The sequence below is a fragment of the Mytilus trossulus genome, chromosome 7 (assembly GCF_036588685.1).
Source record: "Mytilus trossulus isolate FHL-02 chromosome 7, PNRI_Mtr1.1.1.hap1, whole genome shotgun sequence".
Taxonomy (NCBI): Eukaryota; Metazoa; Mollusca; class Bivalvia; order Mytilida; family Mytilidae; genus Mytilus; species Mytilus trossulus.
In genome coordinates, this window is record NC_086379.1 from 12,837,034 (window position 1) to 12,860,833 (window position 23,800).

Here is a 23,800-nt window from a genome sequence, read left to right on the forward strand (position 1 = left end):
TTCAGACTCGAGAAACTTTGAAGCTTGATATTTTGTATAGATACCCGTCTATTACTGAAGACTATAATTTGACCTCTAGTTGTCTGATTTTAAAGTGTGTAGTTGGATTGCTGTCGCTTTGAATCAACACCACGTTTCTTTTCATGCAAATCCTTGATGTTCATTTATTTGCTTTTATCTGTCTATTATATTTTTTTTGCATTGTATATGACATATTGTATACCTCTTTTCATGTTTGTCCAAATACGTATAGTACTGTTGTCATATCCATATAACACTCCTCCCCATTTATCGTACTTCATGCGGTCACCTAATGGCATCACATAGCCTATAAGATAGTTACAGTTGGTTATTAGTAACTTATAACAATAAGGAAACCAAGACTAAAAAATGTTTGGCATACAAAACAGCAGTAAACTTGAAAAACGTAGATAGTAATAAGGGGCATTTTGCTTAGTCAGGAATTCTTAAAAAGTCCAACTTAAATTTGGTGTCAAACAACTATTGTCTGTTATATTAAAATATTGTATTTTATGAAATCAGAGACAAATTATAAGTCTCTGATGAAAATGAAGAAAAAAAATATGTAGGTAAAATTGGTTTGACAAAAAAACTTTATAAAAATGTATAAATATGACGTAATTATAAATGTATAAATACCTATTCCGTCTGCTATATATTTTGTGTTTCCCAGTTTGATTTGTAGGACTACATATTCGGGTTGAGCCTCCAACTGATGGTGAATTTCTTTCATTACATTACCTACAAAATTTTATAAGAATTAACAACACCAGAAGAAAGCTTAACACCGCAATTTTAAGAAATAGTGGTCATTGTTTAATATTTATTCCAAAATGTAATAGAGGGTCGTGGTTAAAAAACGCTATATATTGTCTTTCGATCGGATATACACTGATTCATTTTGGTTTATCAAGGTCTATATCTTAAAATGCAAAATTTGACAAAAACATGTGAAATTTGCAATGATATTGTGTATCAAAATGCCTTCAACATAGCGCTGAATAGCTTTTTGACGATGGGAAATATGTAACTGTGAAACAATACTCTAAGCCTATGAAGAAGACTCCTCAATATAGAGTCCAGTAGGATTTGACAACTTGCAATATGCGAGTTAAACAAATAAAGGGATATTGGCGTATTTCCTCGCAATGTTCATATTTGTTTTTCATTTTCTGTTGTTGACATTTCAAAAAATACCTAAACATTAACTGAAGTTTATGAAAGACAAAGATGGGAGAAATAGAATATTTGTTAAAATATATTTAAAAGGCTTGAACTTTGCGCAGTTTTAGCGTCTAGTGATCATAAGCTTTGTGTCAAGTCGCAAACATTTCTTGTGATCATCGGCTTTCTGTCATTTATTGATGTTGTTGTGTTTCATTGTCTTATGTTTCTTTGTTTATTTTTCAACAAAACGCCGCAGAAAAAGTCCAGCGTCCGATTTCGAGAAAGAGAAGGCTAAGGCCGCTACAAGGCAGCACTCGCAACCGCAAAGTGGACAGGAATATATAATAATATTAGTTACAAAACTTGTTTTCCAATCCACTATGAATAACTGTATACCTATTTTGATAGGCTTCCAGTTTGTAAAGAAATCTGGCGCAGGAAAATGTGGTTGACTGGCCCCATACTCTTATTCGGACAGAGACATTAGACTCGGCTTGCTGTATAGGTCCATTCCAGTTTGATCCACCTTAACAGAAAACGAAAAAAGAGTTATAAACTATGAATATTTTTGTAGAATGTTATGTTTTTGTGTAATTTCAAAAGTTTTACATTCAAGGACATTAATATTTCCAAAGATTTTTTTTTATTAAATCTCGCTAATTTTTCATCATGGTAAAAATCTTCATATATTGTTGAACCATCAAAATTAATTTTTGTATAAAAATAATCAGGCACTGTATGTTCATTTTTAAATGCAAGTTGTTCTTTTAAAGAACAGTTTGGTAAAAATCGTTGTCCATGAGCAAAACGGAACGATAAAGTGTTTCAAAGTGTGAAATTCATGTTAATTCTCATTTTTCTCCTGTACATGTAGCAGATCGATAATGGACAAAATCTATGACTTGTGTGTGCAATATTTGTTCCGCAGGAAGGAATAAAAAGATGTGCATACTCTTTCTTAAAATTGAGATTGAAAATGGAGAATGCGTCAAAGAGTCAACAGCAACCTTTTTTGAATTACAGTCAACTCTCGTTATCTCGAAGTCAGCCGGACCGGAGAAATATTTCGAGATACACATAGTTCGACTCAAACGAAAACCGGAAGTTTGACTGAACAAGGGACACAACTATTGCCTAGGATGGTAAAGCTAAAATAAATCAGGGTGAATATGGGAAGGGGGTCGATATTCTGGTATCAGATCGATGTATTTGTATGTCATGGTCTTTCGTTATTATAATAACATTGTTTTATATATTCAATTGTTTCAGTTACAATTGTTTCCTGTGGTTTTTATCCGAGAGAGTAATTTCCACAAAAAAGAATGTATATCATAAATATAAAACAAGCAAATTTTATACTTAAAGACAGAAGGGATTAATTTGTAGCCTCTCTTCTTAAATCAGTGGTAATCTTTGAGAGAAAATTACTAACCTGTGTAGACTGCATATCCAGATGAATATCCGTCATGTCTGTTGGGAGCATATAATACTACACTATCTTTGCTGTATTTATAAACAATTCCACCATAAGGACTATTTACGTCGTCGCTTCTTTGACCAGAACCTACTCCAGGAAAATAGTACTCAGATTCTCCACCAGTGGTCCAGGGTCTAACCTGTATGTCTACTTTAACAGATATTTCCTTCAGCCCATGGTGCCACTCGACCTGGGACATGCTGTCATTCTGAGATTGCATTGGAAGCCAATCACTAACATGCTGGGTTGATTGCAACTCTGAACCCCAAGAAGAGCCGACTGTAAAAAGCAATATCATATATGTAGGCTTAACGCATGGATCTAATAAATACTATAGTGTATATTCGGTAAAAAGGCCAAAAGACAAAAATGTTCATATACCAACCAAATGTTAACAGAATTCAATTTTACGTGATTTGTGTTATTATCTTGGACCCCTTTTCTGTTTGCTTTTCGTTAAACTCATTTTTTAATTCCAATTGTACAATAAAAAGTCATGTTCTTTGCAAGCACACATGGTTCAGTCGATTTTTCGTTATTAGCTGCGGTTTACTCGTCAACTTCGTAATTTATTTGGCTTTTTTTTTACGTCACTGATGAGTCTTTTGTAGACGAAACACGCGTCTGGCGTACATATAAAATTTAGTCCTGGTATCTATGAGAAATTTATTTACCTCATTTTGTTGATAAATTCTCTTACATCTCCGGCCAAGTAAACTTTTTTGAAGGAAACAAGAACAATCGGATTAGTGTGAACTACGAAGCAAACATTTACAGATATTTTTAATTATATGCTGATCATATAAATTACATGGGCTTAAATTAAAGATGAGTAGTTGGAGCCATATAAAAAAACACATGTCGGGTGATTTCAAGGGGTACATGGCGATTTGAAATAATATTTTCTTAGTTATAATCAAAAGCTATATTCTCTTTACCTAATAGTGTTTTGATTCAATCCTTGGTCATTACCCAAAATGGTATTCGAACCTTTGGTAAATCATCGTATTAAGATATCTATACATACCCGTTAAACTTTCTGTGACTGATACATGTATAATAGTAATTAAGATCACAATAGATGTACAAAACATGTTGTTCTTTTTCTTGTGAATACACATATTGCCATGCAGTTTAACAACTAGAAGGTTTTTCAACAAATGACAATACAGAAATACATTTGACTGTATATAGGCCGGAAGTAAATTTTCTGAAAGATTATACACGCTTGGGAATCTTAATTTCATATTTGTTTGTTTATTCGAGGATCAGTAACTGTCTCGTTTTGGTGCTTCCTTATAAAATTTTCCAAATACTACAATCAATATTTGATGTTGTTTATAAGTCATATAATTCAGCTGTTCTTCATCATCATTATTGAAATTATTCAATGAAGACTTCCTTCAAAACATTATCCTTATAACGTTACCGTGATATAGATGTGCTGATATGAAATGTTCTTTAACTTCAACAAAAAAGAGTAGATTTTAAATAATCGCAAGCGATATTTTGAAACAACTACATGTAACTTCCTTTATTACTGTAAAAGTATCCTGCCTAAAGTGTATACGTCCGATTTTTATCAAGATTGAGAGAAATTTGATAAAGATCAAATCTAATTTAAACTATCTTAATAACTTACCAAGGAAAATATTATCAATACATCCAACTCGATCAAAAACATTTTCAAACATTTCGTATACATCACATATGTATCCACATGATACATAAACATGTAAAACCTAGATCGTCCCTTAGTCAACTAGTTCATGTTAATTTGAAAATTCTAAGTGAAATTAAATTGTCGCAAAAAGGAATAGATTGGTTTCAACGCAAAATAAAATATCTGCAAAAATAAGTTGGTCTACAGCACTCGTGCATCATTTCGACTTAATTTCACAGGTATTTTTCTACTGTCTTTAATTTGTTCCAAATAACTCTAAGGAATATTTGATACGTTATCTTACAAAATCAGATGTCGTGTTTCACAAAGAAAATACACCTACAATTTGAACATGAAAGGATTCGTGTATGTCTTATATTTAATAATCACTGGAAAATTAGTTGGAGCTACTAGGGATCAAAATGAAGAAAATGAAATTTTGAGAAAGCTAGGTAAGAACATTTAAAAATATAAATGTTTCGAAATAAACCTTTAAACCAACTTGGAATGATAACTTACTCCGTCTTATTTTTAGACCTATATCTGTACCTCGATTTTCACATACACTGTCAACTCAGTACCAAAATGTATAACCTACGAAACGATTTTTATTTTGAAATTATCAATTTTCCCTACCTTAGTATCAATTTACCAACGTCACATGCATAAAGGATATACATTTCCCAACTAATTCGGTACTCAAGAGCTTACAGCTCCTACTCAGCTTTGTAAAACGTCACCCGTGTCTGAGCAGAAAGTTGATGAACCAGGGATATGTCAAAGAACGTCTTGTCATTTTTCAAAAAAAAAAGTTCATCGGAAGGTACTGGAACCTTGTTGATAAATATATAGTATCGTAAAACGTCTTTGTTTTCTTGTCTTTCATTAATGCTAATGGTTACAAGGAAGTAATTATTTACATAGGCGACAATTGTAGCCTTATTTGGTCCTTTCACTTTCAAAGATCCATAGAAAAAAATGACGAATTCTGAATAATCAACACCTTTGGGTGTATTTTGAAACTGCAAAACACACATGGTGCCGCAGCCTTTTTTGATAGAAAAATTTCATTTTAAATGGTACTCAACGGTTCTGAAATTTTCGAAATAGTATAAATTGAGAACACCCTTTGCTAAATTTGGCACAGAAAATGTTGCTCGTCACAGAGAGTTTTCTCTAAATATCTCGCTATTTCTACACCAATGGCCAACACTCATTTCTCACTATTTCAATTTTGATTTCTATTTAAAAGGGCAGCAGAAAATAAATTTTCTTTAACCTATTATCTTGGATGTAAAATCCCTACATTCAAGATAGAAAATGCCAGCCATCTTTGTTTACTTCCTTTTAACCTATAGTGCTTTGTCTTTATGCCTATTTTAAAAATAATGTTTTTTTGATACACATATGACGTAGCACAGTACATTCCATCATTGTATCATTATACTATCATATGGTAAATTTGTGTATTCTTGTCTTTATTTTTTGCTAATATGCTTGGTCTATATGCCATTTTTTGTTTCTTTGTTACATATTTGTTTGTTTTTATAATGATTCAGATATATATAATGCAATGTTGACTGCGCATGCTGTACCCTTATTTATAATTGTTTCTACTACCGGTATGTCTATTTGTAAAGTTCACACATTATTCATTGTCAATAAAATGGAATTTGGCCCGACTGTTGTACAAGTCAGAGGTAAGCTAGATTTCAATATACCCTAGCTTTTAATAAATTTGTCGGGTATTTTATGACAAAAAGCGTTTGACGTCTTTAGCCGAACATTTTTATTACTATTTTTTTTAATTCTTGATACTATAATTAATACACTAAGAATTTTTTTCGGCAGATTATTAGGCGCGAACTTATTATCTTTATTTACAGACCATCTTACAGCAGTAGTTAAACAGCTTAGATTAACTGTTAATGAGATAGAATTGGAAAACAAGCGATTGCAGAATGGTTACCGTAAAATTGTGGACACCAATAACGAACTACGAGCAGAGATGCACACTATTAAAGGTTTTTGTTCACATGGGCAACAACGTAATAATTCCTTGACCAGTTTTAAGCGGCTTTTGTTAAATTATGGTAAGACAATCACTTAGAAAAAAATCACAAGAGGTGCATATCTTCGAATGTCATTCAATAGTAAAATATCAATTAATTGATGTTTAACTCCCAAGACAAGTTTAACATGGTAAATCATGCATTAGCAGGACGTGAGAATACCAAATTACATAACCTGGTTGTCACTTGACTGTTTAGAAAATAGTAAAAGGCAAACACGGTTATAATCAACAGAAAGAAGGTACAACTTCTCTGAAACAAATGCTGACTGCGGGCATAATAACTCTTCTCAATTCCGCATACCGAGTAAGGGTACAAATACATTTATAATATGTATTTCTTTAATATATAGTAGTTTAAATGTCATAACATTTTCTGTAAAAAAAACTATCTAATATGTGAATTTTAATGCACCTTTAAAAATTCGTATTTAAAGGACAAATACAATTAAAAAAACCAAAAAAATCGAATATTTCGAATTAGCCTTATTTCCCTTCACTTTGCAAAGGACTCTCAGACTGTTGAAATAACGTCAACTAGCAGGTAAGGGGGAAATTAAATAATACAGTTTGGATGGGGCAGGCCGATCAATCACATAACGTCACTTATCGGTCTTCCCACTGTCTATATCACTCTGTTCAGCTCTTTAAAATATTATTCCGTATCATGTCTTTATGACGTCAAAGACGTTGACCCGGCCTTAATAACTTTGACCCGGACATATCAGCGACGTCATAATGTTTGAACCGACGTTAATAACTTTGACCCGAACTTATCAAGTCATCTTTTGTGTGCTGGTGAAACAAAGAAAACACTTCTGAAACACACAATTATAGCCCGATAAATCGATTATCAGATTATCTGTATATTGATATTGTAAAATATCAGCTGCTTGACATTATATGAAGGCTTTTTGATCTCGTTCGCTTCGCTCACTCGACAAAAAGCTTCATATTATGTCTCGCAGCTGATATTTTACGATATCAACATGCAGATAATCTGATAATCGGTACTTACCACATCTATCTTTTTAATATTTACTGAATACGTCAATACTTCGATCTTCATAAAAGCTGTTGATCAACCTAAAATTAAAGTCCTTCATTTGGTCGAATTTTGAGATGTCTTTTTTATAACAGATGATGCAGACGGACAGACCGTGGCATTCACTGCAGCCGTAAATCGGGTCTTAACACTGGGCCCTAACCAAGCAGTCCAGTTCGAAAAAATAATTACAAATGTTGGAAATGCATATGACCCCAGACATGGACACATGATAGTACCAGTCAAAGGACTTTATCTAATATCAGTCACATTATTCAACAAAGTAGGAGACTCAAATTATATAGAGCTTGTGAAAAACGGAAATCCGCTCGTTTACTTTTACGATTATGGAGGGCAGCATTCGCCAATGAGTCAAACTATAATTGTTTCCCTTGAAAAAGGTGACGTTGTTTGGGTGAAAAATCACGACTCTGCATTTTATTCTGGTCACCATTTGCTTGGTTCACCAACTGAACTTTACAATACTTTTTCCGGGTTTTTGTTAAAATCTTTATAAAAATAAATTGTAACGAGCTAAATAATTTCTGTTTTTCTTATGAACATGGCGAACTGTAATTATTCATGAAAAAAAAAGTTTTACTTAAAAAAAAAAAAAGAAGAGGATTATATTCACACCACAAAGTTGTTTGTTGATTTATTTAGAGAGCCAAAAGTAAAACAAATTAAATTACAGAATCTGAGGGAAATTTTACATGGAAAGTTCCTTTGCAAATGTGAAAACCTTAAGCTCAAAAACATCAAATAAATAGGTAACAACTGCCATATTCCTGTAAAAAAAAATGTGGATTAAACCATGAACTAAGACATCATGAATACGTTTACAAAAGACATCAATAAAGAAAATGAAAAACAAATTTCTTACAACTGTCACACTGGACGTTAAGCAACCAACAATCAATCAATCAATCATATGTTATTTGGCGTGCATTGCATATTATATTTATGGTAGGGTATCGTGGGAGCTTTACCATACCAATATTTTCATGGTTTCGATTCTCAGCTAGATGAAACCACCAAAATGATATTTGCTGACTTTTGTTTTATTTTATAAAAAGTAGGCATTGAGGATAAAAAAAAAGTCTGATTTCTTCGAAGTTGAAAAATGAATCAGGGTGTGTGCCATGCCTACCTGTTGACTGTAACACAAAATTAGAATGCTTCATAAATTACATGTGTTCGAAACGCTTTCATTATGAACAATTAAAACTCGACAAAAAGCTTCATATCATGTCTCGCAGCTGATATTTTACGATATCAACATGCAGATAACCTGATAATCGGTACGTATTTCCCCAATAAAATATAAATATTTAAAAACAGACAAACTAAGAGGGACTGTGTTATCAATCAGGTCGTAATCGAATTATTGACTACAGAACAGATGTAACTAATAGTGTACTAACCTTTTGAGATAGCATGTTCAAAATCGTATTACGTGTGTCTGTTTAGGGAGCTACCATTTGATTTTTATGGGGGGGGCTAGGATGAAAAATTTTGTCCTGCATTTTTTTTTAGTTGTAATCTCTGTCCTGCCTTTTTATTTTTCACTCTATCGGGTCCTGCTTTTTTTTTTTTTTAGTTTATCCTGACTTTTTTTACATAAATTGTCATCCTGACTTTTTTTTTTTTGCAAGTGTCTCATCCTGCCTTTTTTTTTTACTCAAAACTCCTGTCCTGCCTATTTTTTTCACATTTCATCCTAGCCCCCCCATAAAAATCAAATGGTAGCTCCCTTAGTACAAAGAAGAATTAATATATATTGCAATATAATGTTCTTTCCTTGATATAAATGTGATATTCACCAATGGAGGTTTAAACATCAATCACCATCATTATACTACAAGATTTTGAATTGCAGACTTTAATCCGAGGAAAATTATACCAAATTGCTTTGTTTTGTTCATTAATTATCATATAAAATATGATACCAAAAAAACGATGATTGATTTTTATGTTTATGACGTCCAGTGAAAAATATAAGAGTGTCGCTAGAAAAAGAGATTATTGAGGGTATGGTGGAAGTTTGACTTGCAGTAGACAACAAACGACCTTACAAAAAATCATTATTGAATAAACTTGTATTAGTTATATTATGAATTTTGGGTATCTGTCTCATTTCAGTGCTTAATATCAATGGATTTATGTTAGTTGTGTGTATGCCTTTTACCCATAGCTAACTGCTACCGATTTTAACAGTTTGTAGGTACACATTGTCCATGGCCCGAAAAGGTCGGAAACTCCACATTATTATTTATGTGTCTGTCACCGGAGGGGGGCCTGTAGTTCAATGGAGGTCGTTGCTTATGTTTATCATGTTCGTAAATTTCATGCGCTCGATGCTCTTTGTCTGTATCCCACTTCAAGTGAAACAATGAAATCAGAATATTTAAAAGCCAAGGATATTTAAGGATAGACACAGTTGGAGAGTTATATGACCAAATTGGACTCAAATGCTGTAAAATCCACCTAAGGGCAAATTATCCTTTGTGGGTTGAAACCTTAGTTTCTCGATACTGAACATTTATACTATTGATAAGTTAAGAAATATGTAAATTAATTATGTCAGTAAACTGTACCGAATAGTGACTAATGAGATGATGATAATACGTGGACTGATAATTCACCAGACAAATGTTGCCTTCCTAAAACGTAATATGGAGTAAACACATACAGACACAACTTGTACGATTCGCTCGCGTATGTAACAATGCTTTAGATTTTAACGAGAGAAATTTATGTTTTACTGAAAAAATTATTACACCAGGGTTTTCGATATCGCAAACTAGTCAAAACATTTACTAAATTTTATCATCGGAATAAGGACATCATTCGTAAATATAGCTCAACATGCAGACTTCTTATACGTTCAAGTATTTCACATCCAATTTTTTATGGAAATATTCTTTATAAAGCACAAAGGTGTCAGAATTCACCTCCGAAACTAACAAAACCTTTGAATAGACTTATAAAGAAGGGATATAATTACGATACTGTTGTCAAGTCATTAAAGATTGCATATTTTGGCGTTAATATTGAGTCACTGATAAGGTCTTTGCATCGGAACTAAACACATTTATTCTAAAAACAGTTGTTGGCATGACACGGGTTATGTTCTTCTCATATATGTTATGATAGTAGGATACTAAACCCCTAACGAGAAGGATTGTGCCTGATGTTCATTTGATGAAATCATAATCTTTCAGTCAGTGTAATTGAAGTCTGGAGCTGGCATGTCAGTTAACTGCTAACAGTCTGTTGTTATTTATGTATTATTGTCATTTTGTTTATTTTCTTTGGTTACATCTTCTGACATCAGACTCGGACTTCTCTTGAACTGAATTTTAATGTGCGTATGGTTATGCGTTTACTTTCTACATTGGTTAGAGGTATAGGGGGAGGGTTGAGATCTCACAAATATGTTTAACCCCACCGCATTTTTGCGCCTGTCCCAAGTCAGGAGCCTCTGGCCTTTGTTAGTCTTGTATTATTTTAATTTTAGTTTCTAGTGTACAATTTGGAAATTAGTATGGCGTTCATTGTCACTGAACTAGTATAATTATATTTGTTTAAAAGCCAACTGAAGGACGCCACCGGGTGTGGGAATTTCTCGCTACATTGAAGACCTGTTGGTGACCTTCTGCTGTTGTTTTTCTATTTGGTCGGGTTGTTGTCTCTTTGACACATTCCCCATTTCCATTCTCAATTTTAGATAAACGCTACATATGTCACTGCATTTGATGGAATTTTTTTTATGTATCTTGTAAATCTGATCGAGTATGAATTATAAGGCAAATCTTTTTTATGTCGATTTATTTTCAATGTCAAGGACATTTTAATTTAACTTTGTTTATTATTTCAAAATTTTACAGAAGCAAAATGTTCAATGCCATTTTTAAAAATGGTTACCTGTCTCAACTTTTCTTTCACCTGCTCAATTGCATACTCCACGGTTGCATAAAGCATTCTTGTATAATATTGCATGGGATTAAATGTTCCATTCTGTGATTTGTAACTGCAATGGTACTCACCTTCTATGTTTTTAATTACACAATAATACGTGTCATCTAAAACTGTAACATTTAAGAAATTGTTTAGTATTTTCAGTTTACTATTAAACTGTGTTCCGCAAAAATTCTTCATAAATTACAACCAATTTTGGTCCTTAAAAAGTAAATTCACAAAACTACTGAATTTAGAGGAAAATCATTTCAAGTCCGTACTCACATGGCAAAATAAAAAAACAAAACGCATAAAAACGAATGGACAAGAACTACAATGTTCCTGACTTGGTAAAGGCATTCAAAATGTAACACATGGTGCATTAAACCTTTTACAGCCATTTTAGATTGCGTCTAAGCCACTTTTGAATATATGTAAATACAAAATCTTTAAATAACCCTGAAAAATATATAAAATGTGTTGATTGAAAATCATTTGTAAATGGAAAACAACAAGTAAAAAACAGGATAACAGCTTTTGTCTTGTTGTTAGTAAAATTAATAATATCCGACATTAAACATGAGAAGTTAATATCCTGCAATTCAAAGTTTAAGCTTCATAATGTTTTATCATTCATAACCATACCTTACAAAATTCAATTTTGTTTGAACATAAATCATCAAAATGCTAATGATATAATCAGTTATTTTAATATGCACTGTTTTGATATAGATAAAGGCAACAGTAGTATACCGCTGTTCAAAACTTATAAATCTATGGACAACATAGAAACAGTTCATCAGCAGATGACATTTGTTTGCTTAAAAATACCGTACTCATACATTGTGCGTATTGTTATGCATTTACTTTTCTTCATTGGCTAGAGGTATAGGAGAAGGGTTGAGATCTCACAAACATGTTTAACCTCGCCGCATTGCTGCGCCTGTCCCAAGTCAGGAGCCTCTTTAGTTTCTTGTGTACAATTTTGAAATTAGTATGGCGTTCATTATCACTGAACTAGTATATATTTGTATAGGGGCCAGCTGAAGGTCTCTTTGACACATTCCCCATTTCCATTCTCAATTTTATTGATTTATGATATAAAAACCATTAATGCGAAATCATTTATAAAACGAGAAACGATTGGTTTTTGATTATCATACATTTTATCATTTTCATATTTCATAAGTGGGAGATTAAGACAGCTACTAAACCGGGTTTAACCCATCATACCAAGTCAGGCATGCATGTACTACAATTCATTTCCACGCGTTTTGTTGGTAGAAAATGTTTGACCTTGTCAGTTTTTACAATGCTTTATGAATTAACCTTTGATTTTGGTATTTTTGTAATGCTTATTGCAGATACATTATTTTCTTAATACAAATCTGATGTGCCGTAAAATTGGTACCATTTAACGTCATCATAACCAGTTAGGTACCTCCCAAATGTATTATGTTGTGTTTACATAATTTGTAATGTTTTTGTATGTTATACACTTCGAAAGCGCATCGAATATATAGTATATAAATATGCTCCGTACGATGACCTATAGTTGTTAATGTCTGTGTCACTTTGGTCTCTTGTGGACAGTTGTCTCATTGGTTATCATACCGCATCTTCTTTTTTATTTTCATCTAATACAATATTTATATAATTTTCTACCTTTATTTCTAATATCTTGTCAAAAAATATGTACTGAAAAACCTGATTTACTAGATTACACATGTACATATTCAGCAAGGAACAGAATGAAAAGACTTGTGCTCTTCCAGCAAAGAAAGCTATACCATACTCCCAGGTATACCTAACAGCAAAGATTTGTGATAAATCAGGCCCCATTCAATAGCCAAAGTATATGAAAATGTGACTCACAACTAACATATGACATGGATCCATTTAGAATAAGAATGTATGCATAATATACAAAAACAGTCATGTATTACAAAATGTACATGTATGTTTATAAATACATGCATTCTAAAAGTACTTTCCTTTTGGTAAATATACTTGTAAATTTTATATTCAAAACATATGTGGAAAAGCATTTACGCATTGAAATTAATCAAAATTAATGTTATTGATTCTTTAATGATTTATAAACTGGGATGCACTTTTTTATATAATTATATCATATTTATCAAATAAATATTTCACAAAAAAACAAGATTTTTTAATCAGTATATTAGTAGGTATTCAATTCTGCAGCATTTAAAGATTATAAAATATTGAGGTCGAAAACATTTACAACATTCCAATTACCAAAGAAAATAATTAGACAGGATATTGTTTGAATTTCTATATTTTTCTGATTATATATCATGTTCGCAAATGCATACCGAATATGAACATGCTGTATTGTCGAAACCAGTTGAGAAATCATCATCATTTTATTTTGGATTCATGGTAAGCCCATGAGTATAAATCTCATCTGGGTACATTTTCTCAGTCACGGTCACATGATTTTAATTTTTTCCGTGACTATTATTAGGTTTTGCATTGTTTTTAATCAAAAGGCATCAAAGGAAACTTACTTCAAAATATATGAATTTGTACGCATAGTAAAGCAATGTAAAGGGGATAATTGCTTCTTATGGAATTTAGGTATATTTGTTTTAATTGCAATAGATTTGTTTAGCTGTCTTGTGACATTTGTATGAAGGGATATGTCCTCCAATTCGGCAACGCAATCGAAATCAAAATTGTAAAAAAAGGCGTTCAAAATCTGACTATATTCATCTATGACTTATTGTTTTGTTTTTGTTTTTTTCCCAAGTAACTCAACATTTAGAAAACATCATATTATATATATCAAATAATTACCTTAGTTATGGTATTGCAAATAAAAAGATTTCGTTTAAAAATGATATTTGCTTGGTTGATAGATTATCTAGGTGGATAGAAAACATTGTATATAGTCTACAACTAAATTGAGTGTCCTCGTAATGAACTTTATACATGTGTACTAAACATAAACATCTTGCATATACAAAAGCAAATGGCAATCACATGGTTTTGATTTTTCGGTCCATCTTCTAACCCCAATTAAACTAGATTGGGTTTGGATTGTTCGGTCCATCTACTAACCCATTGTTCGGTCCATCTACTAACCCAAATCAAAATTGATTGAATATAAATTAATTTTGTTTTTTGGTCAACGGTCAGAGGAACACTGAAAGACTAGTATAATGAGGTAATGTTTTTTTATCCAGTATTATACAGTTCAAGATTTTTCTTAACTAGTATATTGCTTTTTGAAATTTATTAGATAGAAATAGCGATTGATTATAAAAGAGACTACTTATCTTTCTATTCAAAATCGGGGATTGATTTTTTTTAAACATTTAGATATACTTTGTGAAATAACAGATGAACAGTTTAAAGTACAATCGCCCTAGATGTCTAGAATTGTGATTTATTTTGTTGAACTTACAGAGAGAGAAATGTTTAATCTTTGCAACATTTTAATCTGTTCATCAGGGGAAGATATATAAAACATCGTACTCGTCTTTGATGAACTATCAGTTTACGAATGTTTTCACAATTATTTAACTAGCCAATCAGGTTTTTTTTATGAAGGAAAACATGTATAACCGAGAATACTAAATATGAACATTGCTATGATTTTAAGTTTTTTTTTATTTCGTTCCATATTTATGATATATCACAAGTGTCGTAGATATTTTTTATGACTTTTCCATTTAGATAACTTAATCGTATCGTATTTTCTGTTGTTTAAAACTCATAAATATCAACATATGATTAAAATTTTATTTAAATTTGAAATTTATCCATTTTTTAAATTTTGGTTGTAAGTTCAATTCCTGGTATTAACTATATGATAATAATTTAGATAATTTTTTGAACAGCGGTATATTTCTGTTGCCTTTATTTATTAAATAAAATATACAATTTCTATATCAATCACGTCCGTGTACTTTTACGCATATCCTCAGGACTACACACAATCTCAGAAGCTTTGATACTTTCTCTTCATCGTTCATTGGCGACAATAACAAAGATTTATAAACATAATAAATAACACCATTCGTTTGTTTAACTTGAATTGTTCTTCATTAAACATGATGATAAGTATTTTTATTTGTGATTTTCTCATATTGGATAGATAACCACTGACTCTATTTCTGCAAGACAACCATCGCATTTTTTTTTTGTCCTTGTTTCTTTTGTCTAAATAAATATCCTGGTGTTTAAACGTATAATGATAATTAATGCATTATAACGATCATATACAATACACAATTTCTATATAAATTCTATTATTGCACGGAGTTAAACGAATCTGTCAATAAAAGAAAATGTTGTCTTTTAATATTTTTAACGACAATTAAAAAGTCAAATAAATATAAAAAATACAACCATTCCTCTGTCAATTTTTTTTTTAATTCAAGATATCATCGGTTTGATGTCTTGTTATCAATGTATAGATAAACATCCAGTAAAGCGAATTTACCAAAATAAACCGACAAGTCCATGGCTAAAAATAAAAAGACAAACAGAAAAATAATACAACAGAAGACACAACATAGAAAACTAAACACTTGACTGTTTGTTTCCCTGTATGAATGGTTTTACACTAGTAATATTTTGGGGCCCTTTATAGCTTGCTGTTTGGTGTGAGCCAAGTCTCTATATGTAAGGCGTAATTTGACCTATAATGGTTTACTTTTTATGAACTGTTACTTGGTTGGAGAGCTGTATCATTTGCACTCATACCACATCTTCCTATATCTATTTACAAATATTCTAATGGATGTAAACTATCCTTTTAAGTAAGGCAATAACACTTATGTATTTTGTCAAAAATAAACCAGTATTAAATGAGTGAAATGTCAAAGGCAAAAACTTAGCTTTGATAAGTTGTTTTAACACATGACGGATTGGTCACAGCTAATGGCTCCGTCGATATATCAGTGTTCTCAAATGTGAAATGGTAGGAACTGGAAAAAAGTTTTCCTGGTTATACTGGTTGTAAATGATAAATGATTTATTCATTATTTATGTGGGAGGCAGTCTGTTTAACCTTCGCCACCAATACAAAAAGCATGCTAAGTAACCGCTCGACTCTTTGTCTGTTTGACGAAGAACTGTGGGTAGAATTTTTTTTCACTCAAATCTTGTTGACTTATATGAAATGAAACGATTTTAAATCAAGTCTGAATCGAAATAATGTTGAGGTGTAGCGAGTAAGCAGAATCAACATCTGCCGTGCCGCCATTTCTTGGAAGTCAATAGATTGAAAATTTTCATCACCCATTTTATAAATTCATTTGGGCCATTCTTTTTGTCTATGAAAGTGTTTGATTTTATATTTGGTCTGCAGTTTGATGACGTTTTGTTGTAGCATATTTGAAATTTAATATTTACTGCGCAAGAGCTCCTGTTAACTGATAGTTTCACCTGATGCACAAGTACATGTATATATACAAAAAACAATAAAAAAAATCGCTTTTTTGGCTTCTTATTATTATATTATATCTCTCATTTTATAAAATCATTTGGCCAAACTTTTGTTGATCTCTGGAAGCAAGTTATTTTACAGTTGGTCAGCAGATTGATTATGGTTGCTTGTTGTGTATCAGAAATATTATATTAGCTGTGCAACCAATTCATGTTTGCCGATAGTTTTGAATTTACATCAATGATTTAAAGGAATGATCAGTCATACTTTTATAACATGTTACCTAAAGCAATTGCATTGAGCGGGACAAGTGCAGTATTGATATTGTTAGACTAAACACTACAGTATGCAAAATCACAGATAATACGTGCTGCATATATATTGATACTGGTACTATCTATGGTAAACAACACCAAGTTTAAAAGCTTCCATGTTTTCAAGTGCTTGGGAATAGTGGTAGTAGTATCTGAGGCATCGTTTAGTACTTTACCGTTTTAATATATTTTTTAAACAATAACATACACCTATATGGAACACGGGAAGCACATTTATAGATAATCACAATGTATCGGGGATAATGATAGGTTATCGGCCGACCATTGCAGATGTACGGCGTAAAGTATACTTTACGGTCGATCATCATAGATGATCTTAATAATTTGACTTGCGTGCAGACAATGATAGTTTCTTCTTTGATAATGAAATAAACAGTCGATAAGGTGAATTGTTACGACAATGATAATTAACCTCGACCTACCGATTTATAACACGAGTCGTAAATTCTATAATTTTAAATAAAACCGGAAAAAATCGATTTTGATTGGCGGTAAACTTTTTTTTCTATTTTTGCGTTGCGAATTGACGAAAATCACAACACTACAATCGAGTGGATGGAAATTAATTCCTTAAAACAATATTACCTCTTTCTAAACACTGTTGTGCGGATTCACCTATATAAAACTATTATTATGGTTATGCTTTTCCACAATGTAGTGTGGATTTACCTATATAAAACTTTTAGTATGGTCACGCTTTTACACGAAGAGAAAAATAGATCGATTTGACAAATACATTACGACTGCGGTTATATTTGCATCTTTAAAAAAGATGGATACAGACTAATTTTAGATTTATTTCAACAACCTTATATAAAAGTAATATATCTCAAGCTTATTACACATTATCAAACATGTCACATTTTTGATAATGTGTAATAAGCTCGACAAGCGCTTCATCATATGAGGTTAAATATGTGAATTTCACAACGAAGCATTCACTTTAATTAAAACTTATCCAAATGAATGAATATGAAATGCACATATACAAATACAAAATGAGTTTTTCTCACTTTTAGTTTGTTACCCCGATTTTGTTATTTGTCCATGGATTTATGAGTTTCGAACAGCGGTATACTACTGAAAACAGTTGCCCTTATAAGTAGTCACATGTTTATGTCTTGGCGCATCGCTTTATTTGCCAACCCGAAAGTTAGTATGAGAAGATAATTACATAATTATCCAGAAAGATATTTAAAAATTTTAAATGAGGTTATATGATTGTCTTATGCTTTGGTTTGTTGAGTTAATGATAATTATTGTATTTTGTGTTAGTTTTGGATTAAAAACTCTATTTAAAGAATGGCAACACCATTTCAACTTTTCCCAAACTTGATAAAAATTGTATAGAGTAAAAAACGTTTCGCTGTCCTATTCTCTTGAAACAGAGTGGCCTACCTCACCAAAAATATACGTTTTTGTTTTCCTTGATGGGTCAATTTTTATATCAAGAAGTTGTTAATAATTACGCGGCTATAATTTTAAAAATAAAATAAAAGCGTTAAAAAAATAAAAATAAAAAAATACCGAACTTCGAAGAGAATTAAGTCCCTATTCAAATGGCAAAATAAAAGGACAAAAACATCAAACGAAGGGATACCAACTGTCATATTCCTGACTTGGTACAGGCAATTTTTTATGTAGAAAAGGGTGGATCAATTGCTAGCTAAACCTTGCACTTTTTTTTTGCAGCAGAATATTGGCCAAAAGCGTGTTTTTTTTTAAGTTTCTGTAACGACAATGGCTGAGTTCCGCAATAGCCGTTCCGGGTTTTTTTCCGTTCACGTTCCGACCATTAGAATTTACAGATTTTCACTTCCGGGACGTTCAACCACTTTACGCAGAAAAAATTCACAACAAGCCATTCATCATAGTATAACAGAAAGGAGAGCGACCATGTATTAATTTAATTCAACTAGTTACGTTTATTTATGGTAAGGTTAAGATTTATGAGTATGCTTCTTGTCATAACTGTGAAAGTAAAGCGTAGAAAGCATGAAATTGGAATCAACACATGTGTAAACAAGACTTCACAAGATGTTGTTTTTCTTCAACCATCACGATTTAAAGACAAATTCTTTCACATATATCCGTGTTTGTTTGTTTGAAATCCACATTTTAAACATCTGTGCCTCATAATCATAAGATTTTATTCCAAAAACATAAGAAAGTCTGAAAATGCTCATAAAATGATATATTTATAAATTTATTGGATATATTATATCCAAAATTGGGTACATATATCATTACTATCAGATTACAGACTTTTTAGTTTAAAAAAAATTGTATATCTTCATAATACCTGTCATAATGCAAATATTCATTTACATGGCAAAGTTTTCCCCTTTTATAATAAGACCATACATGTACTGTAGTACATGTAGTACAAATCCTACTTTTTGAAGGCTGGTCCAAGAATACTGTTATCGTTCTTTAATTTCCCTGGTCCACTAATAGTCCCTATTGTGGACAGTGCTTTAGTTGCATTTTTTTATTTCTTCATTTTGTATGCCTCAAATATATTGCAAGTAGCTACATGTACAAAATGTATAAAATACGGTTAAATACTGTACGTACCTACATGTACTAGGGGTGAAATTCAATGGTAAACAAATTTGGGTCATTAATTTTAAAGTAAAGTTATGATTGTTGCAGTGTTTTGGTCTAGACAAATAAGGTTAATAACTACAAAATGTAGCATGACTAGCTATAGTAAGTCTGAACCATTCATAAGAATTCAAGATCCCAGGCCCCTAAACCTAAAATTTTCCATACAATTAGTTAGAGCTGATGAAATTTTTTTTTATTTGGATATACATGTACATTTTTTAATTGCATTTATTGTTTAAAAGAAACGCACTACAAACATGACAAAATAACTATGTTCTTGGGCCAGCTGTTAACTTAATTTGTTCCTGATGATCATATTCAGCATGTTCAGTTATGTTGTCTTTAGGCAAAATCAAGTCCTGAATGCGTGCACCACAACAGAAAATATCTTAAAATCCAAAGCTTATATTTTTATCAATGAAAATTTGTTGGGTATAACATACAAAATGTACATGTAAAATACCCATTAAGGAGGATAGAAACCATTTATGAGGATCAAGATCCTCCTGAACCTTTATAATATTATGGATTAACTCATGTGCATGTGACATGATTAATCCCCTGATAAACATGTTAATATTCAACATGTACAAAGTCTTTAAAATAAATTCGTGAATTCAAATTTTCTCGCATGCATATACTGGTCATGACAGGATATAAATGTTTGGCAAATCCTTGTTTTCTACCTGTTTGTAAGACTTGTACAAATAAAATTTACATTTCGAGTCAGTTAATGGTTATTTTATTGATATCTACGTATACATATAAAAATAAAGAGATGTGTAATCAACATGATCAATGCCAACGCGGCAACAATCCACAAAAGTTCAAATAAAGTGGATTTAAGCAATTATAGGCAACCGTACAGCCTTTAACATATATTGACAAAACCCATACTCTCAGTCACTTATAAAAACCATGACAGTAAAGTTCTGAAACAATTCAATTGAGAAAAATCAACAACAAAACAAATTACCAAATGAAATGTGACCAAATCTATCAACCAATGACAACTACTGAACTCACACTCCTGACATGAAAAAGCTGCAATTGAATAAGGGCTCACCTCATAGGGTTGATTTATGTATATATTAACCAACACCAGAGGGTGTGTCATAATTATGTACAACTGCTAAGGTCAAGGTCAATAATTGAATAAGGGTCACCTCATAGGGTTGGTTTAAACTTACAAAAATGTAACTACAGGCTTGTAAAACTTATTTTGAACTGGCCAATGGAATCACAAGAAAAAAGACACAACGTTTAGTAATGAGCTGTGAATCTTAATTATACAATGACCACAAGTCCTACGGCCCAGGCTTGTAAAAATGCTTTCAAGCTTGTAAAATTCTTCTGTACAACTAAAATTTTCAAAAAATTGAGCTTCAGGCTTGTGGTTTCAAAAGTTAACCTTTAAGGCTGTTTTGATAATTAGCCCCCCCCCCCCCCCGGTCAATAACACCTTTGGTTTAATTTGACAACCCCATGTCCTATGGTTAAGATCTTGTCAGCTCTATATCTATATCTAGAGAACCGTTATGATTTCAAAAATGATACTTGACATGTATATAAACCAACACCAGAGGGTGTGTCATAATTTTTGTACAGTTTCCTTGGTCAAAGGTCAAGGTCATAAACTTTGGTTTCAGTTGACAACCCCATGTCCAATGATAAAGATACAATGTTTTTACCACACATTATTATCAGCAGGGCCCACAGAGATGGCTTCCATCTCAATGATATCTAGTTATTTTAATTATACTGTGTAAAATCTTGATATTTTAAATTATTTGAAATGACACAAAAATGCAGAAAAATATTATCCTTTGAAAAATTTGAAAATTTCTAGTGAGCAGTATAAAGAGTTAAATTCTTTCTTTTTCAGAGTTATGTCATCAGATTCAGAGTCAGAATGTCAAGAAGAACAGCTGTCATTGGCAGAACTGTTAAAATGGAAAGTTCCAGAACTAAAGGATTGGTTGGAAAAGAGAAATTTAAAGAAATCGGGTCTAAAGGATACATTAGTCAAACGTGTATATAGGGCAATGTCAAATGGGGACTCAGACTTTTCAGAAGAAGAATCTTTTCCAGTTATTTCAATTGATTTAGTTTCAAATCCATGGAAACCACTTGACTTTACTGATATACCAGAAATATCCATTAAAGATGTTGACAGCTATTTCATGTACCACAAAAATCCCACAACTGGGGAGAGTACCAATTTTGAAAGGCAAATGAAAAAGGCAAAACGATTGTGTAACGAAGGATTCATAAGAGACATTGAATATAATCCTATTAATCAAGGATCAGAACACAATTATTTTAGGAGTAAATGTATGCCTTCTATGAGACAAATTGTACAAGTTGGAGACACTGGAAATACTGCAAAGTACTATTCACTGCATATAAGTACCATCAAAGTCACTGGCCTAATTGTAAGTGCTTTTTGTAACTGTAAAGCAGGGGGAGCAGGGCTATGTGCACACGTAGGTGCACTTCTGTACACACTTGTTAAGACAAAAGATGCATGTACATCTAATGCATGTGGTTGGGATAGACCTAGGCCACTACAAAGGAAACCAAGCCCAAAAAGAGTGTGTGACATTAAATTTGTTAAAACTGAAAAAGAACAAAAAGCTGAAAAAATAAAACCATACCCTGGAGTATATCAAGCTGGACCTTGTAGAGAAGAAGGCAATTTATTCTTGCATGATTTATTAGATGGACTAAAGGATGTATACCCCGAGTGTGTACTTTATCAGACTCTGCGGCCGGAACATGCAAACATTGATACATTTCTAGAACTATTTCAAACCAATTTTAGTTATATGGATAATGTTATTATCAAATCAGCAGAATGTTTAAATATATTTGAAGCATTTGTTAACAGCTTGACGGTCACTTCCAAGATTAGTGAGAATTTAGAGAAAGCTACAAGGGGTCAGCATTTTAATGTAAATTGGAAGAAGGCCAGAAGTGTATTAATTACAGCTTCAGTAATGGGGGAAGTTGTCAAGCGTAAAAAACTTGAGCCTGATAATTTAGTGAAAAAATTGTGTGGGTACATTACAATACCAGATGCAGTAAAAAGTCTTCAATATGGGCGCAAAAATGAAGCTGTTGCAATTGGGGATTATACAAGGTCACACTTGAAAACTTGTGATGATGTCCGTATCGAATCATGTGGACTGTTAGTAAATCCCACCTATCCCTATCTTGGTGCAAGTATTGACGGTCTAGTGGTATGCTCTAAGTGTGGAACTGGCATTGTTGAAGTGAAGTGTCCTTATGGCTCTGATGCTAATGACAAACCTTGGAGAAATATGCTTCCCATTGAATGTGGCAAGGACAAAAAAATCTTTTGTTCAGAGAGAGACTCTAACCTTGTACTTAATGAAAATCACAATTATATGTATCAAGTACAAGGTCAGCTAGCACTGTATGAACTAGATTGGGCAGATTTTGTTGTGTGGACAAAGAAAGGGATAAATGTTCAAAGAATAAACTTTTCGCAAACTATTTGGGATGAAATGTTACCTAAGTTAAAGAACTTCTATGCAAGTGGAATTGTTCCAGAACTTTTTACAAGAAGAGTAAGGAGAGGAAAGTCTCTTTATTAGAATTTTAAACCAGTCAGATTTTTACTTTAAATGTTTGATTGAACCTTCACGCCTTATTCATGTTATTTATGACATTCTATTTTCTTCATCATATAAAAAAAGAAGATGTGGTATGAGTGCCAATGAGTCAACTCTCCACAAGAGACCAAAATGACACAGAAATGAACAACTATAATTCACTGTACGGCCTTCAACAATGAGCAAAGCCCATACTGCACTGAAATGACAAACAACAACCACTGAATTATAGGCTCCTGACTTGGGACAGGCACATACATACATAATGTGGCGTGGTTGAACATGTTAGCGTGATCCCAACACTCCCCTAACCTGGGACAGTGATACATTTGTATAACAGTGCAACATAAGAACAAACTATAAAAATATTTTTTTTTATATCTTCACCAGA

At 32.2% G+C, this 23,800-nt stretch overlaps 2 protein-coding genes across 3 annotated transcripts in view; both read left to right on the forward strand.

Moving 5' to 3' along the window:
- Positions 1-14,570: 14,570 nt before the first annotated feature.
- LOC134726162 (DBH-like monooxygenase protein 1) overlaps positions 14,571-23,800 on the forward strand; it is a 31,551-nt gene continuing 22,321 nt past the window's right edge. Inside the window, exon 1 of the mRNA XM_063590563.1 lies at positions 14,571-14,597. Within this exon, the coding sequence (XP_063446633.1) occupies positions 14,593-14,597 (5 nt within the window). The 5' untranslated portion in view covers positions 14,571-14,592. The remainder of the gene's footprint in view (positions 14,598-23,800) is intronic.
- Positions 18,976-23,700, forward strand: LOC134724647 (uncharacterized). Of its 2 annotated transcripts, none has more exons than XM_063587796.1 (2): positions 18,976-19,095; positions 21,657-23,700. In XM_063587796.1, the coding sequence occupies exon 2, from the start codon at positions 21,661-21,663 to the stop codon at positions 23,389-23,391; it is 1,731 nt and encodes a 576-aa protein (XP_063443866.1). In that variant the 5' UTR covers positions 18,976-19,095; positions 21,657-21,660; the 3' UTR covers positions 23,392-23,700. The 2 variants fall into 2 exon arrangements, with proteins under 2 accessions (XP_063443866.1, XP_063443867.1); XM_063587797.1 differs by having other exon boundaries at positions 21,881-23,700.